The 27472-nt window shown below is 43.6% G+C and overlaps 1 protein-coding gene across 3 annotated transcripts in view; it reads left to right on the top strand.

Annotated features, from left to right (window-relative positions):
• The window catches only part of EP300 (EP300 lysine acetyltransferase), a 138762-nt gene that overhangs the window by 85637 nt on the left and 25653 nt on the right, over positions 1-27472 (top strand). For 2 of the 3 annotated variants that reach the window (XM_075936301.1, XM_075936288.1), the window contains exons 7-20: positions 1782-1875; positions 2218-2355; positions 2889-3006; positions 3996-4170; positions 13828-13905; positions 14611-14720; positions 15193-15351; positions 15735-16187; positions 16742-16930; positions 17754-17910; positions 21561-21679; positions 23533-23772; positions 24572-24660; positions 27033-27113. In XM_075936301.1, coding sequence (XP_075792416.1) covers positions 1782-1875; positions 2218-2355; positions 2889-3006; positions 3996-4170; positions 13828-13905; positions 14611-14720; positions 15193-15351; positions 15735-16187; positions 16742-16930; positions 17754-17910; positions 21561-21679; positions 23533-23772; positions 24572-24660; positions 27033-27113 — 2200 coding nt within the window. Of the gene's footprint in view, positions 1-1781; positions 1876-2217; positions 2356-2888; positions 3007-3995; positions 4180-13827; positions 13906-14610; positions 14721-15192; positions 15352-15734; positions 16188-16741; positions 16931-17753; positions 17911-21560; positions 21680-23532; positions 23773-24571; positions 24661-27032; positions 27114-27472 lie in introns of all 3 variants that reach the window. The other variant, XM_075936292.1, reaches the window with a different exon arrangement.

The following is a 27472-nucleotide window of genomic DNA, read 5'->3' as shown; positions in this document are numbered from 1 at the left end:
GTAAGGATTTATACAGGATCTGTCAATTATCTTCTTTAATGTTAGATTCTGCTTTCTCCTGGGGCTTAAATTTAGTTTTCAGTGCTTGATGAAACCTCCTTTTGTACTGTTAGTGACCTGCTTGCTTCTGAACCTCTCCTTAAATGCAGCATTCATAGTGACTGTTCTGTGCCTAAAGTGGTAGAGAACTGTGAGCTTTAGTAGCTGATCCTCCATATTCCACTGTTTTCTAAGAGGGTTTTTTTACCATAGCCATGATGCTTAACCAACAGTTGAGATTTTCATGTCAAATCAATCATTTAATCTATCAATATTCTACATCAATCATCAGTCAGAACGGAAGGTGTCCTTCATATGAAGTATCAGAAGAGTGTTGGCTTATCTGGGCAGATTTAGACTTTTTTGGTCCTTCCTGAGGTGGTTTTTCTGTTGTGGATAGAGATAATTGACAGCCCAATGGATTTCTGGTTGCGTACTCACCTGTTGCTTGACTGCTAATATTCCCGCCTCTTCTAAGGTAATTGTCAATTAAGAACATACTCCTTGTCTGCGGCCCTGCAAAAGGACACTTTTATTTGTTGTAAAAATATACAAGACTGGTACATGAGCTTCAGTTCATGCTTTTCCTAGACACTGTGCCGGGGTGGGGAACCTTTTTTGGGTTGGGGACTTCTGACCTACAGAAAAAACAATTGGGGGCCCGCACACAAGAGAAGCAAAAAAGAAAAACACACTTCACTGACATGGCCCCTGACCGAGAAGGAAAAAGACACTCCCCACATTGCCTTTGCCCATCAGAGCCTAAAACAGCCCAGGCTTGTAGATTTGGTGTGCTCTAGACGCATGGTGGGGAAGCAGGGAGATTGGAGCGCCAGCACAGGCTCCAAAATGTTGTGGGAGACCCTGAGCCTTTGGGGCCAGTTTTAGGCAAGCCGAGGGACATATCTGACCTCCAGGCCTGAGGTCCCCACCCCTATACTATGCTTTCATTGATCGTTCCTGTACAGAATACTGACTTAGCCTGACACTGAGTTCTGAAGCCCCTATCTTTAAGAGGGTACTGCTTAGAATTCTGGTTTTAGAATATCCACAGAAACACTGCTCAAAGAAGAGGAGGTTACTTACCTTGAGCAGTAACTGGAGTTCTTTCAGATGTGTCCCTATGAGTGCTCCACTACTCTGCCTTCTTCCTTCCTACTTCAGCATCTCATGTCTTTAGGGCTTTGGAGTGGAGAAGGAACTGAGTGTGGTTTGCCCATGCGAGCCCATATATCCTTGGTACAGAGCAGGGGGATGTATAGAGTACATGCGTTCACCTTACATGCACTGTTACAGAAAAACTCCAACAAAGGTATATGGGGATCAGATACACTTAAAATGGAACACCCATAAGGACATATCTCAACTATTGTTACTGTAAAAAGTAAGTAACTTCTCTCCTGCCTCTCTGGTCTTGGTGGCATTGTTGGTGGGGGAAAGAGGAGGAGGTTATAACAGCTGATCCAGGAAATTCAGAATTGATACAAACCTTGACCTATGACCTAGAAATATGCAAGTGTGCAATATGCACTTATGGCAAAGGAATCAGTATATGCTTAGTGAAAAATGAGTGTTAAATAGGGGAAGATGGCTTGAAAGCCTCCAGTGAATATTTCATAACTCTGCAGAATTATCCATATGTATGTCTTTTTAAGCAATGCTCTCGAGGTAGGAGGGTTGAGTACAGCGTTTGTGTGGTGGTGAGCTGTTTACTTTAATATATTTTTCTTTTTGCTTTCTAGATGCTAATCCTATGGGAGTGAATGGAGGTATGGGGGTTCAAGCCCCTAATCTGCTGTCTGACTCAATGTTGCATTCAGCAATGAATTCCCAAAAGTAAGTTGAACATCTCACATAGATTAAAAATAGTTTGAAGATACTGAACAAGCTTCATCTCAGAAAAATCTGAGGGGGGAGCAATCCTCTAATCATTGTGATTGTGACTGGAAAAAAAGGAGTATGTTTGGACTTGAAGGTGTTTTTGGTATGGTTAAAAGAACATGCAACTTGTTCACTCAAGAAGTGGGTGTACTTGATCAGTTAAACAATTCCTATATACTGTAGTGTGTAAATCAAATAGTAAATAGTGATTTGTCATTCTTAGTATAAAATAGTCTATCAGTGTAAGATTGTAAGTTTAGCATTTTTTCTTCTCTAACATATTATTCTATTTTGAAGTCCCATGATGAGTGAAAGCACCAGTGTTACCAGTTTGGGAGCTATGCCAACTGCAGCACAACCATCCAACACTGGAATTAGAAAACAGTGGCATGAAGATATTACTCAGGACCTCCGAAATCATCTTGTTCATAAACTGTAGGTATCTAGTATCAAAACAAGGTCTCCCTCTGCCAAGGAAGGTTGAGCCGAGTGTATATTTTCTATAAAGAGATTAAGGAATTGGTTGAATTTAAATAAGTGTAAGTGCACAAACTTTTAAAAATGCTTTATAGTTGCACCCTACTCTGTCCCAGCCAAAAAGTAGACACGCAGGTACTAGTGAGCACCTTAGGCTTTAGAGTTGAGGAAGCTTGTTGCTTTGAGCAATATAGGGCATGTATGTGGATTTTGGATTGGGTAATGATCAGAAGAAATACTGGCAAAAATATTGGATTTGCTTTCTTTCTTAAAACTGTTATTGTATCAAATATGCAATTCTGTGCTCCAAAATAGCAGTATTAGGGGAGAGATCAGGAAATCAATGGGGTTAGAGACCCCCTAAAACTGCCGTGTATCATAGATATTTGAAATATAGACTAAAAGCCTTTGTTTTGAACTTCATTTTGCAGCCATCTATTTTAATTCAAAAGATACATATTTTTAATGTTTCATGTTTTTTCCCACTTCAGTGTTCAAGCCATATTTCCTACCCCTGATCCTGCAGCATTAAAAGACAGGCGCATGGAGAACCTAGTGGCATATGCTCGGAAGGTAGAAGGTGACATGTATGAATCTGCAAATAGCAGGGTGAGTTGCCATATTCTTTCCCTCCAGAGCTGCAGAGAGCCTGCATGGGAGCCTGTGTCCAGAGCACCCATGAAGAAAATTTAGTGGGTGCAGAGCATCCATAGTTCCCAAGCTCCCACTTCAGTGTCTCTCGCACGCCAGCAGCTTTGCTGACCAAACCCTTCCCTTTTCTCCCAGACCATCGCGATTTCTGCTAATAGCGATTTGTGGTTTCAGGAATTTCTGGGATGGAGCAGGGACAGGATGTGCTCAAGGGAAGAGGTGGGGTAGGGATCGGAGCTTGAGAGCAAGGATGGAAATGGGCTGGCAAGAGTTGGGGAAGAGGTAGAATGGAGTTCAAGCACACCCTGGCTGGAGGGGAGGTCAGCACCCTATGCCTGCATGCATTCTGTCAGTATAGGGGACAGAACTCTCAACTACTATACAGACTAGGCAGCTTCAGGTACTCGCAGCATTGGTGTTGAGATACTGTCTCAATGTGCCATGAATAGATGTTTGTGAGTGGGAATGGAGGCCTAACTGTGACAAGTTGGGTACCAAAAAATAAAAGCACAGATATGTTTGTTAAAGGTGATGCTGGTATGTGGAAGGGCAACAGCAAGTTCCAATCTCTTCCTAGTTTCAAGTCTTTACCTTTTTGCTTGTGACACATGTTTATAGTCTGAAAGCTTTTTATCCTAATGTGCCATGTTTGAGGTTTCCAATTTTCTCTCAAATACAATATAAAACCAGGGCTTATCCTTTACTGTGGTATGTGTCAAATGCACAATATAGGTAAAATAAATCTCCACTGTAGTCATTCTGCAGTTGCAGGAAATACTGTGGAATATGCTTACCCATTCCTATGGGAGAGTCACTTCTCAATATTCTGATATGCAGAGCAGAGAAGGAAATGTTTTTTCCAGCTCTAAACTTAGTCATCAGTTTTTAATGTGTAATGTTTAATTATTATATCTCCTCTATTTTCTTGTCCCTTGCTACCCTAACAGGCAGAGTACTACCACCTGCTAGCTGAGAAGATATACAAGATCCAAAAGGAATTGGAGGAAAAGCGAAGGACCAGACTGCAAAAGCAGAACATGATACCAAATGCACCAGGCATGCCTCCAACTCCCATGAATCAAGGGCCCAATATGGGACAGGCACAGCCAGGGATGTCAACAAGTAAGAACAGTTGAGTTAGTTAATAAAAGGGAATACCTTGTACAGGGAAATATTTATATTGGACCAGAATGGGAGCCTTTCTCTACCCTTTTACTACTAATCTTAGAAAATTATAATTGCCCAACTCTAGAAGAATTTGAAGATGTTATTACGGAGGGAGAGCATTTTCCTGTTATTGCCTATTCACTATGTAGATTTTGCAAGAACTGCTTGCAAAATTTCTGCATTAACTCTTGCTCAGCTGGTGGAGAAAATGGTGTTTGACAAGATAAGGCAAAACTTCCCATGGGATCTTTTGCAGTAAATGAACTTGCCACTGTCTGTGGCAGTACTTCTCAATCTTTTTTTATACCGGAGACGGGCAAACCCATTCACAAACTTTGGTGGATGGGTATAATTTTATTTGCATATTCATTGTGCAGATAATTCATATGTAAATGTACAAATAAAATGTTACCGGTCTGCCAAAAACTCCCCCCAGTGCCAGTCCTAACCCCTAGAGCCCCCCACCCCTCCACTACTCCTAGTGCCAGCCACTGACCCAAGAGTCCCCTGCACCCAAGACCCCAGTGCCAGCCCCCTGCCCCTTAGACACCACCACCACCAGACCCCCTCAGTGCCAGCCTCCTATTTCTAAAGCACCACTGCACCCATCCCTCCCCAGAGACCTCCCAAGTGCTACCCCACAGTCCCCAATATTAGCTCCACTTCCAGTACCAGCTCACCACCCCAGACACCCAGTGTCCAGTCTCACTCCCCATAGCTCCCCAGTATTAGCTTCATCCCCAAAGCTCCCCAATGCGAGCCCCAGAGCCTCCCAACACTAGTCCTGCCTACGCATCTCATCTAGCCTTGTGCTGCCTCCCAGGTGCGCACTGCTGCCTGGGTCACAGCTGTTCTAAGGCTGCCATGTGACTCTTGTGTATGGGAAGAGACCCTGCCCAGCGCAGGTTGGCTGAGAGCCAGGGCAGGACACACCTCTCCCAACAGCCATGGTGGAAGCGGTGCACCCCAGAGCTGCCGTGGTCTGACGGGGCTGAAGACCAGCAGTTAGTAACTGCTGGTCTGTGGATGCTAAACACATGTTTTGGAGAGTGTAAGCAGAGCTGTCCTGTGTTGTGTCCTAAAAATGCCAAGCCTTGGATTCTGACAGATCAGTTCAGTGAATTCTAGAACTGAGCCTACTTGTGAGGATACCCAACCACAGTATGAATTAAGAATTCAGTTCTGGAGGCAGAGGTCAACAGTAACTTTGTTATTGGCAGTTGTTTTAGTGGCCACAGAAAGGGTTCTGAGGTAACTGGGTCATAGACCTGTAACAACTTAAAAAAACTTGAAGTGTAACCAGTTTAGAACATTGGTGTGATGTACTCTTGAAAGTCTGCTCTTACTTATAATGTTGCCATATTCTGCACATTTTGCAGCTGGTATTTAAGGTAATCCAAAGTTGAGAGCACATTGCTGTAAAGTAGCCTGGACCTGACACATACATAGAAAACATTGCAGAGGTTATCTTTGTAAAGAAAAGGACATACGTTAATCTCTTGAACATTCAAAAGTGAAAAACATTTTTGTCTAGAAATGTATCGAGGAATTCAGAATTAGAAATCCAATAAGTTCTTCTTCGAGTAGTGTCCCCGTGGGTGCTCCACTCTAGGTGAAGGGTCGCCCTGAGCCGCAGATCGGAGCTTTACAAAGCAGTTTCCCCCCTGTTGAGCCGCACATGCTCAGAAGGCGTCTCGAGCCCTTCCCGCCCTTTGCAGCGCGTGGCTCAACCCCCTCCCTTTCAGTTCCTTTTCAACCGCCCTCGTCAGCGGATGGAGCGAGTAGGAGCTCCCTCTCAGTCTCTCAGACTGCATTTCTATTAGTTAGCTTACCACAGTTTTCCCCCTATTATATCCCAAATTAGTTTTTCTTTCCCCTTGTTTTCTCTTTAAAATAACAACAACAACAATTTTTTTCTTTTATAAAAAGAACAAAACTGACTATCTCCCTTAGAGGACTGAAACTCGCTTCAGACCAGAGCCCCGGTGAACCGGGGCTCTCTCCCTCTCTCTCGGCTTCTCAGCTGAAAAAGAAAAAACAACAACAAATAAACCACATAAAAAGAAAAGAAGGGACTACAACAACAGTCACAAATAAATAAAACTCTGAAAACATCAACAGTGGAAGGAAATAAGAATCTCCTGAACTATGTCTGCCTCCTCAGGCTTTAAAAAATGTGAGCAGTGCCTCGAGCCTATGCTGGCTTCTGACGGCCACACAAAATGTATTCGATGCTTGGGGGAAACTCACTCACCCCACAGCTGCACACATTGTGCTTCCCTCACGGCGAGAGCTAGAAAGGATAGAGAGCTCTGCCTGAGGATGATTCTGTTTGAAAAGGCTCTGCAGCCTACAGAGCAGGGGGAACCGCAGCATGAAACCCCCCCGCCACCAAAACTGCAAGGCAGAGAGCCTCACCGTCGCGCTATCTCCCACCTTCTTCCTCCCCAAAGACACGGGGAAAAGGGCAAGGAAGTCCGAGGACCCCTGCTAACAAAGCAGAGGGAAGATCCTCCCGTTCGGCACCAGGACCGGTGCGCGCTGCCTCTGAGCCGTCCCGGGAACGCGCTAACCACCTGGGGCAGAAAGAAAAGCTGGCGCCGCTGCAAGCCCCAGCGCATCTTAAAGGGATGGTGCTGCTCAAACCCTCGGCACCGCACCAAAAGAAACCTCATACACAGCCGGCATCGGCTGCAACTGTAATCCAGATCTCAACACCGGTGCCGGCAGCAGACAGCGAGAGGCACCCTCATGAGTCTGCTACAGACCACTCTTAACACAGCGTCTGACACTCACAGCAGGCAGCAGCATTCATGCCTGCCTCCCACTGACTGTTCACCTGGGAGATCCTTGGCGAGTCATTCCCCTCCCAGATCTATGTCTCCAGTGTCCTTGCAAGACGCTCCCTTACAGGATGATGACGGATATACGACATATTCTTCACGACACAAGTCGCTAAGGGGGTCTTGCTCATACTATCATAGGGCTGGACCACAACAAAGCCCATGGCACCCTTATTGGTCTTACCCACCCCCACCCTATCCACCCCAATGGAGGCCCTGTGATCATTGGGACCCATTCAGGCGCTGGTCCTCAGCCCACTCCACATCATCTCGAAGGAGCCTGCCTCATCTACAGCCCCTACCTCCGGCAACACACACAGAGGAGGAGGAACGAATTTCAGACAGTGAATCCGATATTCAATAAATAAACATCACACACCCTGACGACCTCAGTGCCCAAGAGGATGAGGCAGTTATACCATCAGATACAGTAGCGATCGACGACCTCAAACAGTTTCAAGAACTATTCAAGCGAGTAGCAACAAGTCAGCATGTCTCCATCCAAGAAGTGCAAAAGAAACAACATCACTTGTTAAAGAACCTGCATCCTACATTGCACAGTAAGATTACCCTACCAATTGACGAGGCAATCATGGAAACATCTGAGGATCTGTGGAAGACACCCGCATCCATCCAGCCGACTAATAAAAAGATTGACAGAAAATACTTCGTTCCACCAAAAGACACTGATTTCCTGTTTACACATCCATAAGCCAACTCCTTAGTTGTTGAATCAGCACAGCAAAGAGCGAAGTTGCCGCACTACAAAACTGGCAATATGGACAAGGACAATAAAAGCTAGACTTCTTCGGCAAGAAGATATACTCCTCTTCTACCCTACAACTAAGAATATCGAATTATTCTGCCCTCTTAGCGAATCATGATTTCGATAATTATTCGAAGCTGGGAGAACTGATACCACATCTCCCTGAATCCAAAAGGTCTATCTTGAAAGCGATAGTCCATGAAGGCCATACGATCGCTTGCACCGCTCTCCAAACGGCAATGGACGTCGCGGACACCGCAGCCAGGACTACAGCTACGGCGGTAGTCATGCGCAGAACTTCCTGGCTACAGTCATCTGGAGTTCCCCGAGATCTTCAGCCCAAAGTAGATGACTTACCATTCGATAAGCAAAAATTATTTGCAGCTTCTACAGACGAAATGCTACACAACAGTAAGAATTCGAAAACCAATCTTCGTACATTGGGCATGTACACACCGCCTTTCAAAACGCAGGCGATACACCCCATATAACACATACAATCGCTACGGATATGGGCAATACAACTGACCACAGAGACCGTATGAAGACACTAGGCCAAGACAACGACCTCAGAGGAGGCACCCTAATCAGGGCCGCCCACCAACTGCTCAGTCCTCTAAGCAACAAATTTGAAGCTGTGATCGAAGGTCTGCAATACCTCCCTCACGATCTAGCAATAACACAACAAGGCCATCTTTTTACCCACCGTTTACGGCCGTTCCTTCCACAATGGGAATCTATAACATCGGACCGCTGGGTTCTAGATATAATTCGAGTTGGCTACACCATCCCATTTACCACTACCCCACCTACCCTTCCCCCTACCCCATCTCTTTTCAGGGACCCCTCTCACGAAACTCTACTAAAACAAGAGATCGATCGACTCCTTTCAATTGGAGACATAGAAAGAGTACCAGTAGAGTTTCACGGGAAAGGATTTTACTCGAACTATTTCTTGATCGAGGAAAAAAACGGGGGGCTGGAGGCCCATATTAGACCTCTGCAAACTGAACAAGTTTCTCAGGAAACAACGTTTCAAAATGGTCACACTTACAACAATCATTCCTGCGCTAGATCAAGGGGACTGGTTCGCAGCCCTCGACCTGCAAGATGCGTATTTCCATGTAACTATCCATCCTGCTGACAGATGCTATCTACACTTTACGCTCGGCCCAGATCATTTTCAATACAATGTTCTCCCCTTCGGCCTCTCGTCAGCTCTGAGAGTATTTTCAAAGGTACTAGCAGTTGTCGCTGCATACCTCAGACGACAAAAGGTCATTATATTCCCCTACCTAGATGACTGCTTCTTAAAGGGCTCGACACAGGTCGAAACCGCCTCCATGATAAGTACGACCACATCCCTCCTCTATCGTCTAGGTCTTCTAGTCAACGAAAGCAAATCAACACTTCACCCAGTTCAAGATATAGAGTTCATTGGGGCACGCCTGGACTCAATCACAGCTCGAGCATACCTGCCTCGACAACGTTTTATAACTATACAATAAATTATAAGTGCGATGTTTACAACTTCTACCACTACAGTACTTACTTGTCTCCGGCTAATGGGACACATGGCTTCCACCACCTATGTTGTCCACCACTCTCGTCTGCATTTTCAATGCTTCCAACTCTGGATAGCAATTGTGTACATACCGTAACGACACTCCCTCAACAAGACAGTGACTATTCCACCAAACGTTCTTGCATCCTTACAATGGTGGACGGTACCGAACAACCTCCCGGCAGGTGTTCCATTCCAACAAATCGAACCCACTATACAGATTACCACGGATGCTTCCCTCCTTGGTTGGGGAGCACATATGAACGATCAAGGGGTTCAAGGAAGGTGGTCCCCATCCGAGACACGACTACACATCAACCTTCTCGAACTGCGGGCAGTAAGGAATGCCAGTGCATACTTCGCCTCCAACATCGCCAATCAGACAGTCTGCATCCTAACGGACAACATCTGCACAATGTTCTACATAAACAGGCAGGGCGGAGCCCGCTCCCGCTCCTGCTCCCGCTCCCGCTCCCTCTGCACGGAAGCTATCCGCCTGTGGAACTCTTGCATCTGCAACCATGTCACCCTGATAGCCTCCTACCTGCCCGGGGTGAACAACACCAGAGCAGATTCACTCAGCCGCAACTTCACCTCAGATCACGAGTGGGAGTTACACACACACACACACACACACACACACACACACACAGGTCGCAAACTCAATCTTCCACCGATGGGGATGGCCATCTATAGACCTCTTTGCATCTACCCAGAACGCCAAGTGCCCCCAGTTCTGCTCACGCGCAGGACTTGGCAGACATTCCCTGGGGGATGCCTTTCTAATCAAATGGACAGCCCCCCTACACTATGCCTTTCCCCCATACCGCTCATCCCAAGAATCCTACGCAAGATCTGCAGAGACGGAGCCCTAGTCATCCTGATGGCCCCGCCAAACTTGGTACCCGTACCTGCACAAGCTAGCGGTTCACCCTCCTTATCTACTACCAAACCGTGTAGACCTGATATCTCAGAGCAATGGCACGATACTACACCCACAGCTCCATACCCTACACCTTCAGGCTTGGCTGCTCTCTGGTTCTCGGAGATAGAAAATCACTGTTCCCAGCAAGTGAAGGACATCCTCCTCCACAGTAGGAGACAGTCCACTCGAAAAACTTACCTGCAAAAATGGACACATTTCTCTCACTGGTGCCAATGAACCAAAGTAGAACCCCGTGTCGCCCCACTAAATACGATCCTGGACTACATTCTAGGCCTTAAAGTATCAGGACTGTCAATCTCTTCCTTAAGAGTCCATCTTTCTGCAATAGCAGCGTTCCATACCTTGATTGACGGCTTCTCCATATTTGCCCATCCTATCACTAAAAGATTCCTTAAAGGGCTCCACAATGTATACCCACCCTATAAAGCCCCACCACCCTTATGGGACCTAAATCTTGTTCTCCACCACCTCACCAGACCTCCTTTCAAGCCTCTGGCTACAGTACCACTCCCCTTTCTCTTTATGAAAGTCTGCTTCTTTTTAGCTATCACGTCAGACGGGTGAGTGAACTCGGGGCATTAATGTCAGAACCCCCCTACACAGTTTTTACTAAGGACAGGGTCATACTTAGACCTCACCCAACATTCCTGCCAAAGGTCTGTACAGAATTTCATGTCAATGAACCAATTGTACTACCTACCTTTTTCTCAAAACCGCATGCTTCACAGAAGGACGCCACCCTGCGTACTCTGGACATTCGGAGGGCTCTCGCCTTCTTCCTGGAGAGAACAAAACCATTTTGTAAATCCGAAAGGCTTTTTTTATATCCATCGCTGAGCGTTCCAAAGGAACACCTCTATCATCACAACGAATCTCAAGATGGATCTCGACATGCATAGTCAAGTGCCACACCCTGGGCAATAAGCCATTACAGGGCCCACCACGAGCGCATTCCAGTCGAGCCACAGCTGCTTCTATAGCCTTCTTGAACAATGTCCCCTTAAGGGATATTTACCGAGCAGCAACGTGGTCTTCAGACCATACCTTTGCCAGACATTATGCTATCCTACCACAACTGGTGCTCTCTACCATCGCTAAACATTGACTCCGGCTCCCTCCAGCCATATATTGAATACTGCTTTGTAGTCACCTAGAGTGGAGCACCCACGGGGGCACTACTCGAAGAAGAAAAGGGAGTTACTCACCTAATGCAGTAACGAGTGTTCTTCGAGATGTGTGTCCCTGTGGGTGCTCCACGACCCTCCCTTCCTCCCCTCTGCACGGAGTCTAAATTACTCGGGCGAAGATGAGGAACTGAAAGGGAGGGGGTTGAGCCGTGCGCTGCAGAGGGCGGGAAGGGCTTGAGACGCCTTCTGAGCATGTGCGGCTCAACGGAGGAAACTGCTTTGCAAAGCTCCGATCTGCGGCTCGGGGCGACCCTTCACCTAGAGTGGAGCACCCATGGGGACACTACGATCTAGAGTGGAGCACCCACGGGGACACACATCTCGAAGAACACTCATTACTGCACGAGGTGAGTAACTCCCTTATAGATGGACAGATGACCCCAGTTGTAGGGGAGGTTAAAATGTCCACGTATTTCTCATTATGCTTCTCCTTTTAAAATGTTCTTCAAATGGAACATCTAAGTATTGTGGATGCAATGGATGTTTATCGTGGTCTCTCCTTTGTCCAGGTGCTCGGATATCAGAAATAATATAGTTTAGTCTTGATTTGGGGGAAGGTGGAGTAGAACTAGACATTAGCATGCTGATGTTGCTGAAGTCTGTATTATCACTTCAGAAGTCCCACAGACATCGTAAATGGGTTGACAAGACTAAACTCTACAGGACTGCCTGGTTTAGAGGGTTTTAATGTCTTTAAACCTCATCGGAAGCAATGTACTTCGTCTGGGTAATACTGAGCAATAACTTATGACTTGGGCTTGGATTGATGGTTTAATTTCCAACCCTTCCTTGTTCAGATTCTGACATTAAACTTACATGTTATTCCTCACACCCCTGCCAATCCAATAACAAAAAAATCTGCATGACCAAGGAATATTAGACAATGGATGTAACAATGTCAGCTGTTACGATCAGTGTAATGGAATAGACTGAGGTGAGGGACAGATACAATCATATGGTCTAGCCTTCTTTCCCCTTCCAGTAAGTTGGAGTCTTTTGTTTCCCTGAGTAAAACACTTTTACAGTAATAATTAAATGACAAATGACTTCTGCTAAAACTTGTTCTTTAAGATGAGTTTTGTGTTGTGCAAGGTGCTGGACTGATGGCTCTGGAGACTGAAATCCTCTAAATACAATGGGAGATTTGCAAAGTTATTTCACAGAGCTATGCTCCTTGCCAGTAAGACCATTCTCCTGATAAGCCACCTACTTCTGAAAATTAAGAGTTTTTTATTCTTGGGCTCCATTCACTTCTTGAGCTTCAGAAGCACTTTTCAGATAGAAATGCAATTGAATGTTGAATTTCATGCAGGCACTAAACAGCCATTATGTAGTAAATAATTTTGCTTAGCACTGTAGAGTTAGATCGGGGTGGGCAATAATTTTAACAGGGAGGGCCACTTAATGTATTCTGGTACATGGTCATGGGCTGGCTCCACTCCTGGAAGGGGTGGAATCTGGGGCGGAAGGGGCAGGACTAGGAGCTATCCTCCCCCCAGAGTTGTTTGGGCTGGAGGCTTTGAAGTAAGAAAACAGCAGAGGGCTCACTGCTCCAGGCAGCGCTGCTACTGTGTTGCCTGGCAGCCGCCTGTGGTTGCTGCAACTAATTAAAAGGCTTGCAGCCTAGCCTCTGCCAGAGCAGTGCTACAACTGGGACCTGTGAGCCATTTACATAGCATCCTGCTGCTTGAGCCACTATCTAGAAATTCAGTGACATGGGCAGCAGGCTGTAAATAGAAAGTGGCCATATGCAGTCCATGGGCAGGATCTGGCCCCTGGGCTGCATCCCGTCCAGGTTGTTGAATGGAATTAGTTGTAGAGGTGAAAAGCTAAATATTTCTCTATTCCCTGAGCCATCAATTCACTTAATGTCACTTTACAGTGGGTTATTCTAAAATTTTATCAGAATGCATCCTCACTTTTAAAAAAAAAGTTTGAACTTGATGTCAGTACAGTAGATACTGGTCTTTTCAAGGTTGGTACTCTTAATTGAATGTCAGTCTACTGTTTAACCTATACAAAGCAGTATTAACACTGCTTAATAATGTATTAGACATTTAATGCCTGTCAGCTAGTCATTGTAACTTCTTAACATGCTGCAAATCGGTCCTCAGCTTCACAAAGTTCAGTTGTCTATTTTTGGTTAAGAAATAGCACACGTTTGTATTTACAAGAAACTTTTCCATCTTTGTTCCAGTGAGTATCTTTAAGGCCCAACATCAGTCTGTTTAGAGGTAATTTGAACATTTTCCAGTAATGTAATTGTAAAAGTGAAGTTTCTTAGCTCCCTAATCTCTGTTGTTCAGATGGTCCCCTTCCTGACCCAACCATGATTCGTGCCAGTGTGCCTAATCAGATGATGAATCGCATGCAGACACAGCCAGGTAAGTGTCCAGAGAAGGGAAGCTCATGTAGTGACAAATGAATATGGAAAGAATATTGGATTCTGTCTTACCCAATGATTACATGACATCAAGCAGTCCCCACTGGAGTCTAGTAAGATATAGTTTTCTCTACTCTTCCTTGACATTAGTTTAAAATCACCTTCTTCCTAGAAGAATGAGAGCTGTGTTTTGGATTTCAGATGTTAAAATTAACACTATATTGAGAGTGGGAATTGGATGAATGGTTCTACTGATTTTTGGAAGAGGATTTTTCAGACTCTAAAATTAGGATGTATAATGTCTTATAAATCAACATATTAAAATATTAGTAAAACAAACACAACTCACACCTGCAAGCAGGGACATGGACATACAAGTCTTTCAGGGAAGCCCAGTTTGTGTTCTGAAGGAATGTGAAGGAGTTTGGGTCAGCATGTTACACTAAAGACAATACCACCTTTTCAAGGCAAGCTCAAAAACAATTTGTGACCCAGAATCTTTTTATTAGATTTATGTGAATTGCTTTCAAAAAGCTTAAAGTAGCTTAATTAGAGCTTGAAATACATTGTAATATACTCCAAGGTGTGTGTTGATAGAAATAAGATTGAGAGCAGACACAAATATTTGTTCCTATTCAAACATTGAATGATGTCCAAAGAAGAACTGAAACCTTTGTTTTAAAATCTTTTTGGGTTAAACACGCAGCAATGAACCAGTTTGGCCAGATGAACATGCAACTATCACCCATGGGTCCCCGGCAAACTCCTCCTCTTCAGCACCCTGGACAGCTAAGCCAGACTGGGGCCATGAACCAGGTCAGGATGTTTTTCAGTCCAGTATGTTTAACTCTTCAGGTTTGATGTTCTTGTGTAATTATGGTTATCTAAACAGCAATTTGTTCCTTGCTCTGTGGTTCTTTTGTTTCTCCCTTTGCATCTCCATTATGAGTAGACAGCCTTTACTAATCAGTGCAGGAACTGCTAAATTGACTAAGATTGTATGTGCAGTAACATCCTTGAAACCGTGGAATTTATCAAACTAAACTGAAACCTTGAGGCATGATCTAGTCTAAATTCTCTGTTATAAACTAAATTAAGAGGTAGATGTAAAAATATCTTCCTGCTTTTGATCAGAGAATTGGCATATTTGCCGTGCTGCATCATATGAGTGGTTGCCAGGTGTGCCAATTGCTGTGCCATGAAGTGGATGTTACATTGTAGAATTTTATTTTTAAAGGTGGGGAGGTGTATATTATACACTGTGAAATAAGCCTTTCCTTTTTTCTAGCAGATGGGATTTGCTTCACGTATGCAGCAGCCTGGGGTTGGCCAACCTTCCAGCCAAAGTCAGTTTCTGCAACAGAACCAGTTCCCTGCTTCCTCTCCAGGAATGAATGCAACAAACATGCCTATGACCCAGCCTGGCAATCAGACGCCAGTGTCTCAAGTATGTTCTTCTCTTAAGGGAGCAGTTTCATTGGCAGGCTCTGTGAGCTGGTTTTATTTTTTTTAACTGGATAATTAAAGGAATAGAGCATGTTCTTTTGTGCTTTAATATCAGTGAAAACTGATTAATTGTATTGAAATTTTTCTTAGGAGTTGTAGGAAACCTAAACGCTGCAGCATTGTGCATGTGAACAAAAATGTCAGATTGAACAATCCCATTCTGCTCACTAAATGGAATGCAAAAGCCAACCGTATTGATAGTCATACTTTTAAAACTTATAGGCATTAGTACCTCATGTAAAAAGTGGCCACTTGAAGGTAATCCTTTCCCTCCTCACACTTGTTGTCTCAAGTCATTGTATATATCTACTTGTTTTCCCACAGGCACAAATGACCAGCTCTTCCTGTCCTGTGAACTCTCCTGCAATGGCTCCAGGTTCTCAAGGGAGCCATATTCACTGCCCACCTCTTCCACAGCCTACCTTGCACCGAAACTCTCCCTCTCCAGTACCTAGTCGTACCCCAACACCTCACCACACTCCCCCAGGTCTGGGAACCCAGCAGCAGCAGCCGCAGGCAACACCAGCAGCCGCCACCACTGTCCCCACCGCCCCTACCCCTACGACAATGCCACCTGGACCGCAGTCACAAACTATGCACCCCCCTCAGAGGCAGACTCCAACGCCTCCACAGGCACAGCTGCCTCAACAAGTCCAACCTCCAGTTCCAGTCACCCCTTCGGCAGAGCAACAGCAGCAGCCCCTGTCACAACAGAGCACGACTGCATCTGTGCCCACCCCAACAGCACCACTGCAGCCTCAGCACCCCACAACACCTGTAAGACAATATTTTTATTTCTATGCTTTCCCCAGGGATACTCAGATGTGAGTCTTTCATACAGGATCTTTGTTTACTTGTCCTGTGTCCAAGACAATGGCGAACAACCTGTTTAAGAGGCATCTGAACCAATATGTGTATGCATTACATTTGAGAAGTATGTTTTTGTGTCTGGAGACCCAGGATCAATAAACTGGACTCTGAAATATCTGATGCTTCCATATTGGAAGTTTTTTTTACAGAATTGTAGTGCACATTAGTAACCTGCTGTGAAATAGCTCTCTCTCATACCTCATTTATTTCCATGCATGTATAGAAGTGGGGTTATACAGTAGGTATTAAATTACTAAAATGCTATGCTGTCCAAAGTAAATGTCAATAGCATGTTTCCTCAAACTAAAATTGTGCAGCAATTTTTTTTCAAGTGGGGGAGGGAATGTGAGATGCAGTTAAACTTGAGGAAAAGTGAAAGCAAATAAAAAGCACATCTTAATGAAGTAGACTTTGCTGCATAATTGCTTGCCTGGTTTTAGTACCTCTGTATTTCCCCCCAGCTTTCACAGCCGACTGTAAGCATTGATGGGCAGGTATCAAACCCACCATCCACCAGTAGTACAGAAGTGAATTCTCAACAGACTATCCCTGAGCAGCAGCAACCACTCTTGCAGGAAGTGAAAATGGATATTAAAATGGAAGAAGAAGGGCCAGAACAAACAGAGCTCCAGATGGAGGAGAAACCAGAGGTAAGAGGGTAGCTAATTTTTTTTCTGGTATGAATTGGCTGGGCAATGTCAAAACTTGGATGGGAGCTGAAGGGGAAATGAGTGCTGTGATTCAGAAGAGGGTGTTCCCTTTAGGGCTCGAAGATAGATGTAGATCCCAGTTGTTGCCATTATTTTAGACCTTCTTAGACATGTTTTTAGCAGTGATAGGTAAGTGCTTAAAATGGGTCTCTAAGTACTGAAGTCCTGAATTTTGCTAACCCTTTGGGAGCTGAGCATGTGCCTGCATCTGTTGTTTTTCCTTTAAAACGTTCCCTGATGTAAGTAGTCACTGTAGGAATAATTCTCTAGAACAGTGAATTGTGCTGCTGTAGGTTTTATCCTTGAGTTGACAAACTAAGGTCCTGATCACTTTTCAATAAAGGAACTTGTGTCCTTCTGGGAAAGTAACTTCACTTTTTGTCTTGCTGGAATAGAAACTACAGTGTGCTCACATTAAAGCTAAAAAGACTGGATCCTAGTGATCTCAGGGAGGTGGGATTCTCTGTCAGTTATATAAGATGTGAGAGAGGGGGAGAGGAGTCAGTCTTCATGATTTAGTATTAAATTAATTACCCCAAAAACTATTTGAATCTTGGCAAAAAGACCGTATGAGGGGAGGAGAGAAGAATGGGCTTGGGTAACAGCCAGGATGACTGAGGAAGGGTCAGTTTTTTTTCATTGGAAGAAGTGGCAGGCATGTTGTAGCTAAGCACAAGACACAGTACCTTACTATATGCTCATAACAAAAGCAAGTGAGGGGCTTATAGTGAATTAAGTGAATGGAATCTGATCTGCTTTTCAGATTAAAGTGGAACCAGGAGCGAAGGAATGTGTAACGGAACCAATGGAGCAAGAAGAGAAGAAACCAGAAGTGAAGCCAGAAATGAAGGAAGAGGAAGAAATACCCAATACTCCAGCTACTCAGTCTTCTCCAGCAGCAGGGCAGTCTAAGAGGAAAAGTAAGCAAGGAAACTGTTGTGGTGTTAGGATTCAGATCTCTAGGGGATTGGGATATCAAGGCAAAAGCTGAACTTTTCATGTTTCTAGTTTGCACATATGAACTTTTCTCTATGTATGTAGCTCTTGGACATAAGAATGAACATTTTAATAATACAGAATTTGTTCTAATGAGCTATGTGCTCAAATGTTATCTGACACTGAATCAGCTATTCAACGCTGTCTCTGTAAAATAAGGATTGGAGCCCATTTCCAGTTAAACTTCTATAGGAAATTATCTCCTTACATAAAAAGGCTGTATTCTGAGTGTGTAAGTTGTCCCTTTAAAGAACTTCTAATGCTTGGCTCCTATAATTCAGGAAGACCCTTTTCTCTTTCAAGTGATTGTCCACATGTACATTCCACTGCAGATGCATGCACCCATTTCCACTTAAGTGGGAAACTTTTGCCAGCTGGCAAGGCAGTTTATGCACTACTGCTGTCTTCATGCTGGGAGTTGAGCGCATAAAAGGGGAATGGCCACTACTTCCATCTTAGTTGTTTCTTGATGCCTGTGGTAAGAGTTGGCACTCCTTGTCATTGTTCAGCTTTGATTTATCCACCATTCAGATTAAACATTCTGTTACATGATTATAGTTAAAATTTATGCTTGGTATATCTTTTTAAGGCCTTTTGTTAGCAGATTTAATGTGGAAAAAAATCTCCAGGATTCAAATAAAGAGGGCTGTGATCACTGTATGAATAGACACAAAAGCTACCTAATTTGCCTGAGGAGGAAAGTGGGCAGTAACAAAGAAAAAGCAGCTTGTCTCCAGCATGTTACGTGTTACAACCCATTCTGTTAACTAAGTTATCAGGAAATCTCTAAAAGAAAGATCTAAGCTTCCTAGACATGTTAGTGTCCATGGTAGTCCCTTCTCACCAAGCCATTTAGGGCTCCAAAGCCAGTTTTGAAAACTTGATTGAGGACAGCACACCAACTATAACTCATCTCCTACTATTTAGAAAACCCTTACTTCTCTTAAAGTTTTTGGAAAGATTAAGAAGTGGGCTGTGCCCACAAAAGCTCATGATACCATCTGCATGTTTTGTTAGTCTTCAAAGTGCTACTAACTATTTGTTGTTTTTTAAGCAAACAAATGGGAATTCAAAACAGCAAATGAGAGGGATTCATTATCCAGTTCAATTCCTTTCCCTTCCTCAGCCCACCTTTGCTATTCCTCCTTCAGGAAGTAATTTTTTCCAAATTGGGAGACATAACAGGTTCTTACCAATACAGAATGAAAAATTTCTTTTCCCAGGACAGGTTGAACCTTCAAAATCCTGGACTCTGCTCTGGCAACATCCATGGTCCAGTGGGGCCACAGATGTTGCTGGAGCAAAGAGCCCTGGGAGTGGGAGCCAGCTGAGAGAATGCGGGATGGGGGAGTTCCTGCTCCAGCCGAGGAATCCCTGACATCAGCTGGGCCAGCCAGCTGGGGAATCCTGTGCCCAGCCAGGGATCCTCCCCTTTTCCCCTTTGTGGCAGCAGGGCTGGATTGGGCAGCCCCTGCTGCAGAACCCGCAGCTGAAGCAGGGCTGACAGAGGCAGGCGTCCCTAGCTGGGGAACCCCCGGGAGTTCCCAATGAGGCTGGCCCTAGCAGTGGCATAGTGTTGCTGGGTGATCCCGGCCTTGGAATCCACAGCAGCAGTGGGGCTCGTGGTGGCTGGATGGCCCCAGGCAAGGAACAGTGTGTGACAGCTCGGCCGGCAGCGACCAAGCTCTCCTGGCCAGAAACTCCGGAAGAGCTTAGGGCAGTGTGTGGGCAGCAAGATGGGAAGCCCATGTCAGGCCAATTGCAGGGCACGGAGCCCAAGGGAGAGGAGCCCGGGAGTGTAGCAGCCTACGGGAGCACTGACCTCCCCTGGTCCAGCAAATTCCCTGGTTCAGGACAGCTCAGGTCCCTAGGTTGCTGAACCAGGGAGGTTCAACCTGTACTTCCCAACAAGATGTGTTTTGATCCATTCTAGACTTAAAGAAAAAAATTGACTTGTTTTAGTTATCTTTTCATTGGAGATTGGTATGCTGCCTCAGTTTATAGGTTTTTACTTTCATGTGGCAGTATATCCTAGCTACCAAAATTATCTTTGATTTATAGCAGGCAATAAGAACTACCAGTACATGATGATCCCCTTTGGGTTATTGTTTCCCCCACAGGTACCAACTAAGTGCATGTTGGTGGTGGTAGCCCACATACACAAATATTTCCTTACCAGGACAGTGGGCTAGTTCAGGGAAGATCAAGTACTCAGTCCAAAACAGTATTCTCATCATCCGACCTTGGTTCTCTCATCTAGGCTTAAAGCTAAATGTAGAGAAAATGGAATAATGACAACACAGTGAATAACCTTATAGGAACGATCCTCTGTGCACCATTATTTATCTCTCCATAGAAAGCTTTCAGTCCATAGTCTGTCCAGCACCTTCAGATTCATCCCAAGGACAACACAGCAATTATCTGCTATTTATGGATCACATGGCCTTGTAAACATATGTGACACTGCATGCTAGATTTCATCTCAGATATCTGCAGGCCTGGTTCACTTGGTGTATCAGCCAAGCAGACATTCACTGGACATGCTTCTTTGCATCTGAATAAGTGCTTTAGTCCTTGGAATGATGGATGAATGAACAGAACGTATGCAAAAGGGTTCCCTTTTTCATACCCGGACTAACTCTTGTAACAGACACATTCACCGAAGGAGGCTTTGCTCCTTTATAAAAGCATTGGTGCTTTAAGGTATTTGTCAGGCCTGCAAGACATTTACACCAACCATTAAGAATCAGGTGGTTCAAGTTCTCATGGACAACACTGCTATATTTTGTCTGAAGAAGTAGAGCTGTGTAGTTATTGAATCAGTTTTTCCAGGAAGCGGTCCATTTGTGGAACATTTATAACATGGGTCTCATTAAAAAGCCTTTCCGTTTCTGGGGGGTGAAGAGTACTCATGGATTTCCTCAACAGGGATTTTATAGACAAGCATAAGTTATCAATAAGAAAAGATTCTGCTCTAGGTCTTCCTCCAGTGAGGTTTAACACTGAGTATCCCTTTTGCAGTCAGTCTGAACAACAAATGCAAATGAATGTGTTTTCACGTTCTGGGGTTTCTAGATTTCTGAGGGATCTTGTTGAAGTGCATCTGCCTGTGTCTGATCCGGTACCTTTATGGTATCTGAATCTTGTACTGTATTGCATAATGGTACCTCCCCTTGAACTCCTAGCAACATCATTTCTTCTGCTGTTCTCAAAGAAATAAAGTTCTTTCTAACAAATTTATGTTAAGAGATTTTCATGGTTTTGGCTACTTCTAGCTGATGCTCCTTTTACAGTTTTCCATAAAGATAGTTTCTCAGGCTGCAGCATAAATTTATGCCTAATGTAGTATCAGTATTCCATCTGAATCAGAATTTTCATCTTCCGGTATCACACTCCGTTAATCTAATTTCTGTCTTCCACAAACACCACTCACTGCGATGCTGGGCTTGTACAATATGTTTGCCTCTTGTATATACAGTGTGTAGGTAGCGTTTTCAACAGCCTTCAAATTTTACAGCAAGTTTCTTGCTTTTGGCCATTATGCCAACTTAACTAGTATTTATTTTTTTTAAAGTTTTCAAACCAGAAGAATTGCGGCAGGCACTTATGCCAACATTGGAGGCACTTTACCGGCAGGATCCTGAGTCCCTTCCTTTCAGACAGCCTGTGGATCCCCAACTACTGGGAATTCCTGTAAGTTTTTTATTATCAAGCTGTTTCCACACTTTCTAATTCATAGCTACTACACCTGGACTTGCCTGCAAGACCAGATGGCATGCTGTAGTCCTTTCTCCATTTTTATATAGATAGATGGGCAGAGCTTGGATTTGGGATTTGCATGTACCACATCAGTGGCACAGATAAATTTATGTTTAAGGTTTGTTTTTCTGTTTTATGTTAAAAGAGAAAATGGTTGGGAAATTGGAAAGACATCAGATTATTCTTATTGACAGAACCCTTAAGTGTACTAGTTTTTGTTGGGCATTTGTGTGCTATCTTATTTTTGCAATGTGACAGAATACTGCAAAACTGCATTTTCTGGGGCTTTTTGCAGCACGTGGTATCAAAACACTGAGATTTAATTATTAACCAGTTAGGGGTGGTGGTGGTAAGTTTTCAACTTTCACTAAGTTATTTATTATATAACATTAGCACTTTTACTTGACATTGCTCAGATCCTTAAGGAAGGGCTCAGGGCAGGGTGTGGGTGTGTATGTAGGGTGGTGAGTGGGGAGATTTGTACCAGGGCTCCTTGCTCTTCTCGTTCCCTGACCGACAGGAAAGAGAGCAAAGTGCATGGTTTCTCTGCACCCTGCACTGCCCAGTCAGTGAGGAATGCAGCAAACTGTGCACTTTTCCCTTTGCTCTGTGATGAAGGGAATACCAGCAATGTCCCTGTAGGAATCTGAGGGATTCATCCCACCCCAATCCCCCACTGCTGTCCCGAAAGGGCACCTTGGAATGGGGAAGTAGGGGAGGAAGGAGGCAGTCCCAGACAGAGACAGAAGGGTGGGCAGCCAGCCTTTACCTGCCTGGGGATTCATTTTTCTGTATTGTTTTGAGAAGCAACCCTATTCCAGGCATATCCCATTATCCTGGCACAACTAAACCCTTATGTTGCTAAGAGGAAGCAGTATACTGGATTTGGTAGTGCTGGCTCTTACCATTTAGGACAGTGGTGCGCAACCCGTGGGTCGCGACCTCCAAGGGGATCGTGGATGTCTTCCCAGGGGGTCACAGCGCTTAGATCCGGCCTGCAACAAGGCCCGACCGTTGGCAGCCGTGTGGAGCTTAGATTCGGCTGGGCGCTGCCGCAGGGCACTTAGATCCGGCCGGCCAGTGGCTAGGCCCGACAGTTGGCCGTCCCCGCAGAGCGGGGGGCACAAATCAAGAAATGTTGCGCACCATTGGTTTAGGAGGCATTCTTAAACAGACACTCTCAAATATGTAATCAACTAAACATTTTCCTTGTCATTCTTTTTAAATATAAAGGATACTATAATAAATTAAACTATTGCTTCATGGGGTTACAACTCATGACAGCACCCTTATTTGGGTGGGTTGGTCCACAATTTCTGCAAAGTTCTGTGAAATAGGTACAGTCATCATCCTACTTCGGGATTCTATTACATATTATACTTTCAGAGCAATACTAAATTATATAATTGAATATCAAACTAGATTTACAATGAAAATATATAATAGAATAAGAGTGATTGTAAATGTGGGCTTCTTGTCTTGGTGGCAATCTTAGTTCTTGTTGACCAATAGGAAAGTGGCTTTATTTGGTCAAGGTTGAAAGGGAAAAGTTAGTGTTCAAGAAATGTGAAAATAATGGAGGAAAGGCCCTGCATGAGAGAGGTGGTGGTGTTGAGAGAGCATTGTATGTCACAAGCAGTCCATGTTGGCATTACTCAGCTCTTTTGTTCTATGATTGGTACTGCTAATACTTGCAAAAGTATTGAAGAAGAATCTAAAGTACACACATGCTATCACCTTGTAATTCATTTTCTCTGAACTCATTGAAATGCTGCCCATTCTTGCAGGATTACTTTGATATAGTAAAGAACCCCATGGACCTCTCCACCATCAAGAGGAAGCTAGACACAGGACAGTACCAGGAGCCTTGGCAATATGTGGATGATATCTGGCTCATGTTCAACAATGCCTGGCTCTATAACCGCAAGACATCCCGCGTGTATAAGTACTGCTCCAGGCTGGCAGAGGTGTTTGAACAAGAAATTGATCCAGTTATGCAGAGCCTTGGTTATTGCTGTGGAAGAAAGGTAAGGAAGGGCAGCTTCATCTCCATATGTAGTATATGATATGAACAAGCTTAGCAGCAGCAGTCAGTAGGAGCTGTAGGATGTTCAGAACTTCTGAAAATCAAGCCACTAACTTAGATATTCAAGAGCAAATAAAATTAGTGGTTATGTGGCTTTAAAAAAAAAAAAAAAGCAAGCAAGGTAGTTGTTCCTGCTCAGGCTCTGAGACTACCCCCCTGCCAGGTTTCAGAACCTGTGCTCCAGCCCAAGCAGGAATGTCTTCCCCGTGCTGTTTTTAGCTCTGTCCCATGAGCCCAACTCATTTGAACTGGGTTCTGACACTTGCTGTCATGGGATGTCTTGCATTGTTAGATGTGACCTTAGACTTTAAACTGTTTTAAAATCTTGGCCATAAAATAATTAATATTACACAAGCTGTGTAAAACCAACATTTGTTTATATAATACATCAGAAGCAAACTTGTGAGGGTATATTAAGGCTTAATGTAATTTGGAACAGGTACATCAGCTTTTCTGAGTTACCACAAAGTATATAATATATAATACTCACCCAATTGTAGAATGTGGAAATGGATTCCCTGTTGGAAAAAGTGTATAAAGTGGCTAACTTGTAAATTAGAGCTTGAGACAATATTTTTAAAGCATTAACATTAGATATAGACTGTCATACTGTACTGTTCACATCTGTGCACAGAATGGTGCAGTTTTAGTAATCCAGAAATTGACTGGGTCATACACACTTCTCTAGGAGAGCCAGTGGAAATGTGTGTGAATACTAACAAGATAATTTCTGTCTGCAGTTGGAATTCTCACCACAGACTTTGTGTTGCTATGGCAAACAGTTATGCACAATCCCTCGAGATGCCACTTACTATAGTTACCAGAACAGGTAAGTTAAATTGGTTACAGCATGCTTCATCAATCTATGGACAGAGGTGTGCCTGTATATGTATGTGTCATTCATTCATATATGTGTACCTTCATGCCACATTCTGAATTGCTGTAAACTTCTTGAACAGCTTACATTGTGTACAAGCAAGCTGCCATTCTGCAAAAAAAAAAAAGAAAAAAAAATTGTTGCGCCCTTTGCTCTTATTCCTTTATCTTAGAAAAACTTGTGGTGTTTGGTAGATTTTTGTCCTGTAGTTAGATTTTGTTTTCCATTCTATTATGCTGTAATAAATATATCGCCCTTTTTCCTTGCCAAACAGCACACATCAACAGTCTTTCAGCAGATAAGTTAGTAATTTTCTTTTGTGCAGTGAACTTCTGATAATATTCAGCAAGTAACTGGTCCTCTATGCTATTAAGAATTTTGTGATGAACATAGCTGTGTTGGCACATACTTCATTAATTATTCAAATCTCGCTGAGGGAAATGGTACTTTTCTCATAACAAGCCCCTTTGAGTGAATTGTTGCTTTTCTGTGGCTCTCAGCAACGATATAAAACAGTAACTTTCAGAACTCTCTTCCTGGCTAATATGTCTGACCTGCAGTTTATTAAAGGAATAAAATTTGACTCCTTGGGAAAGGGGGTTTTGCTAGATATTTCTGAATATTCTGCAAGTAAATTATGCTTAACATTCAGGGATGGCAGTGCTTGGTTTGTTACTATACACATCAGTCTGAACTGAGAGATGGAGATAATTTCCAATACTGCCACCTTATTCGCAGTATGGTTTTTGCTTTCTGTTCTCTGCTCTGGCACTTTCCAAAGACCTACATTCTCATCCTGAAGCCACAAGGTCTTTCAGAAGAGGAAGTGTGTTCAGCCTATAGGGAAGGAAAGAAACAATAAGAATCTACAGAACAGCAGTTGCATCCAGCCCTCTTTCACTGCAGAGGAGGGTTTTTTTTAAGAGGTGGAGGTGGAGGAGTGGGGAAAAGAGGTCATAGTGCTCCATAAAAATAAATTTGAATCTTGATTTTTGTGCAAGAACATTTCATGCCAAGAGTTAAGTTTCTCCTCACGTGCTATCTATTGGTGAGCACTAAATAGACCAGAAGACTTACCCCAAAACTCACTTGCTTCCATGACTTCAGTATGGTTCACTTTTGACACTTAAATGTGTATGTAATATATAAAGTATGTGTGTCTGTGTGAATGAATGAAATAATAAAATGATTTGGCTTCCACCTGTAATGGAGGGGGCTCAGAATAAAGTGGCCTGTCACTTTAAGTTTACAGAATTTCTAGTGCTGATTTGTGTTGCTTTATAAAAACTGTCACAACTTGTTTGATTTTTCTTTGTTTTCTGTTTTTAGATGTTTTGTGCACTCCAATTAACATGCTTAGTAATGGAGAGACTGCGGTTTCAAAAAACTTTTGCGGGGTGGGAAACAGGTCTTGAATAAAACACTCTAGTTTCATTCAAATGCAAATAAACACCACGGAATGGTTTCATTTTGTTGATATCTAAACTATTCTGTTCCTCAAAATTGGGGTAGGTCAATACTGTGCAAATCTAGAGCAGTCTGAATGCAATTAAAGTTTTTACATACAATTTGACAAACCTAAAACACATGAATGGCAGCTATGAGGACTGATTACTGTCCTTTTAAATTGATGACAGTGAGAACCTGATAGCTTATAGCAAGCCATGGGGTGCACTTCAGTGGGGAGAGAATTCTATGGTCCTTCAGTCCTTGAGTATTTTTTTTAAGGTGAAAGATTCCCCCTTCCAGGCATCTCCTAGCAAATGCGTTTGCACACAGAATTGTTGTCCTGTTATGTCAGAGTAGCAGTGCTTCCTTCTACCCTCTTCCCTTTCCTCGTTTTGATTATTTGCTTTATATGGCATTGTTTATTAAAAATGAAGAGGGTGTGGGTATGCTAAAATGGAATACTCTTTTGTTTTATTTGCTATAATCATTTGCTGCTTGTGATCCCATTTGAATTTTAATGCTAATCTGTGCTTTGCCTTGGCTTTCTGCTTTGTGTTGTCTTGTCCTGCTTTTGTGTTTTTGTTTTTGTCCTACAAACCCCCATTTCTTTGTTTGTTTGTGTGTGGTTTTTTTATCTCTCCTTCATGCTTGTCGTTGTCTGCACTTGGCTTTGATTACAAAAAAAAAATCAAAAAACCAAACACAAACTGTGGGGCCCATAAATCTGCATCATTGAATATCCCTGTCGCCGCTGATGACCTGCTCTCTGCTCCCGCCCCCTCCTTGGCCTGCTGTGATTGGTGCCTCCGTTGCTTGGCTTGGGCTGTTGTGTGTGGACGGAACAGTTCACCCAAATATGGCCTTCTTGCTGACAGGTATCATTTCTGTGAGAAGTGCTTCAACGAAATCCAGGGGGAGAGCGTTTCTCTAGGGGATGACCCATCACAACCTCAAACGTGAGTAGCCATTTATTTGTTTGGGACATAGTTATTTATACATTTTTATTTTTCAGTAGTTGTGATCTATGGCGTGGTTAAATTGTACTCTTAAAGATTAGGGCATACCTGGGGAATAAAGGGGTTTTGCTTTAATCTTAGTTGGAGTTGGATCAAATAGTGAATGGGGGGGGGGGGGGAGAAATAGCACAAGAACTTGGACATTATCATAAGCATGGATGGGGAGTGGGACACGTGTCTTTCAAATCCTGGACTATATTATGGTAGGGGGGAAAGGAGTAATGACCTCTTACAAAACTTACTTTATACCATTAGGGAAGGAAAAGAACATGACTTTAAACAGAGCACAGGAAATATCT

The sequence above is a fragment of the Pelodiscus sinensis genome, chromosome 1 (genome assembly GCF_049634645.1).
Source record: "Pelodiscus sinensis isolate JC-2024 chromosome 1, ASM4963464v1, whole genome shotgun sequence".
In the NCBI taxonomy this organism is placed as follows: domain Eukaryota; kingdom Metazoa; phylum Chordata; order Testudines; family Trionychidae; genus Pelodiscus; species Pelodiscus sinensis.
This window is presented reverse-complemented; position numbering and strand designations above follow the sequence as displayed.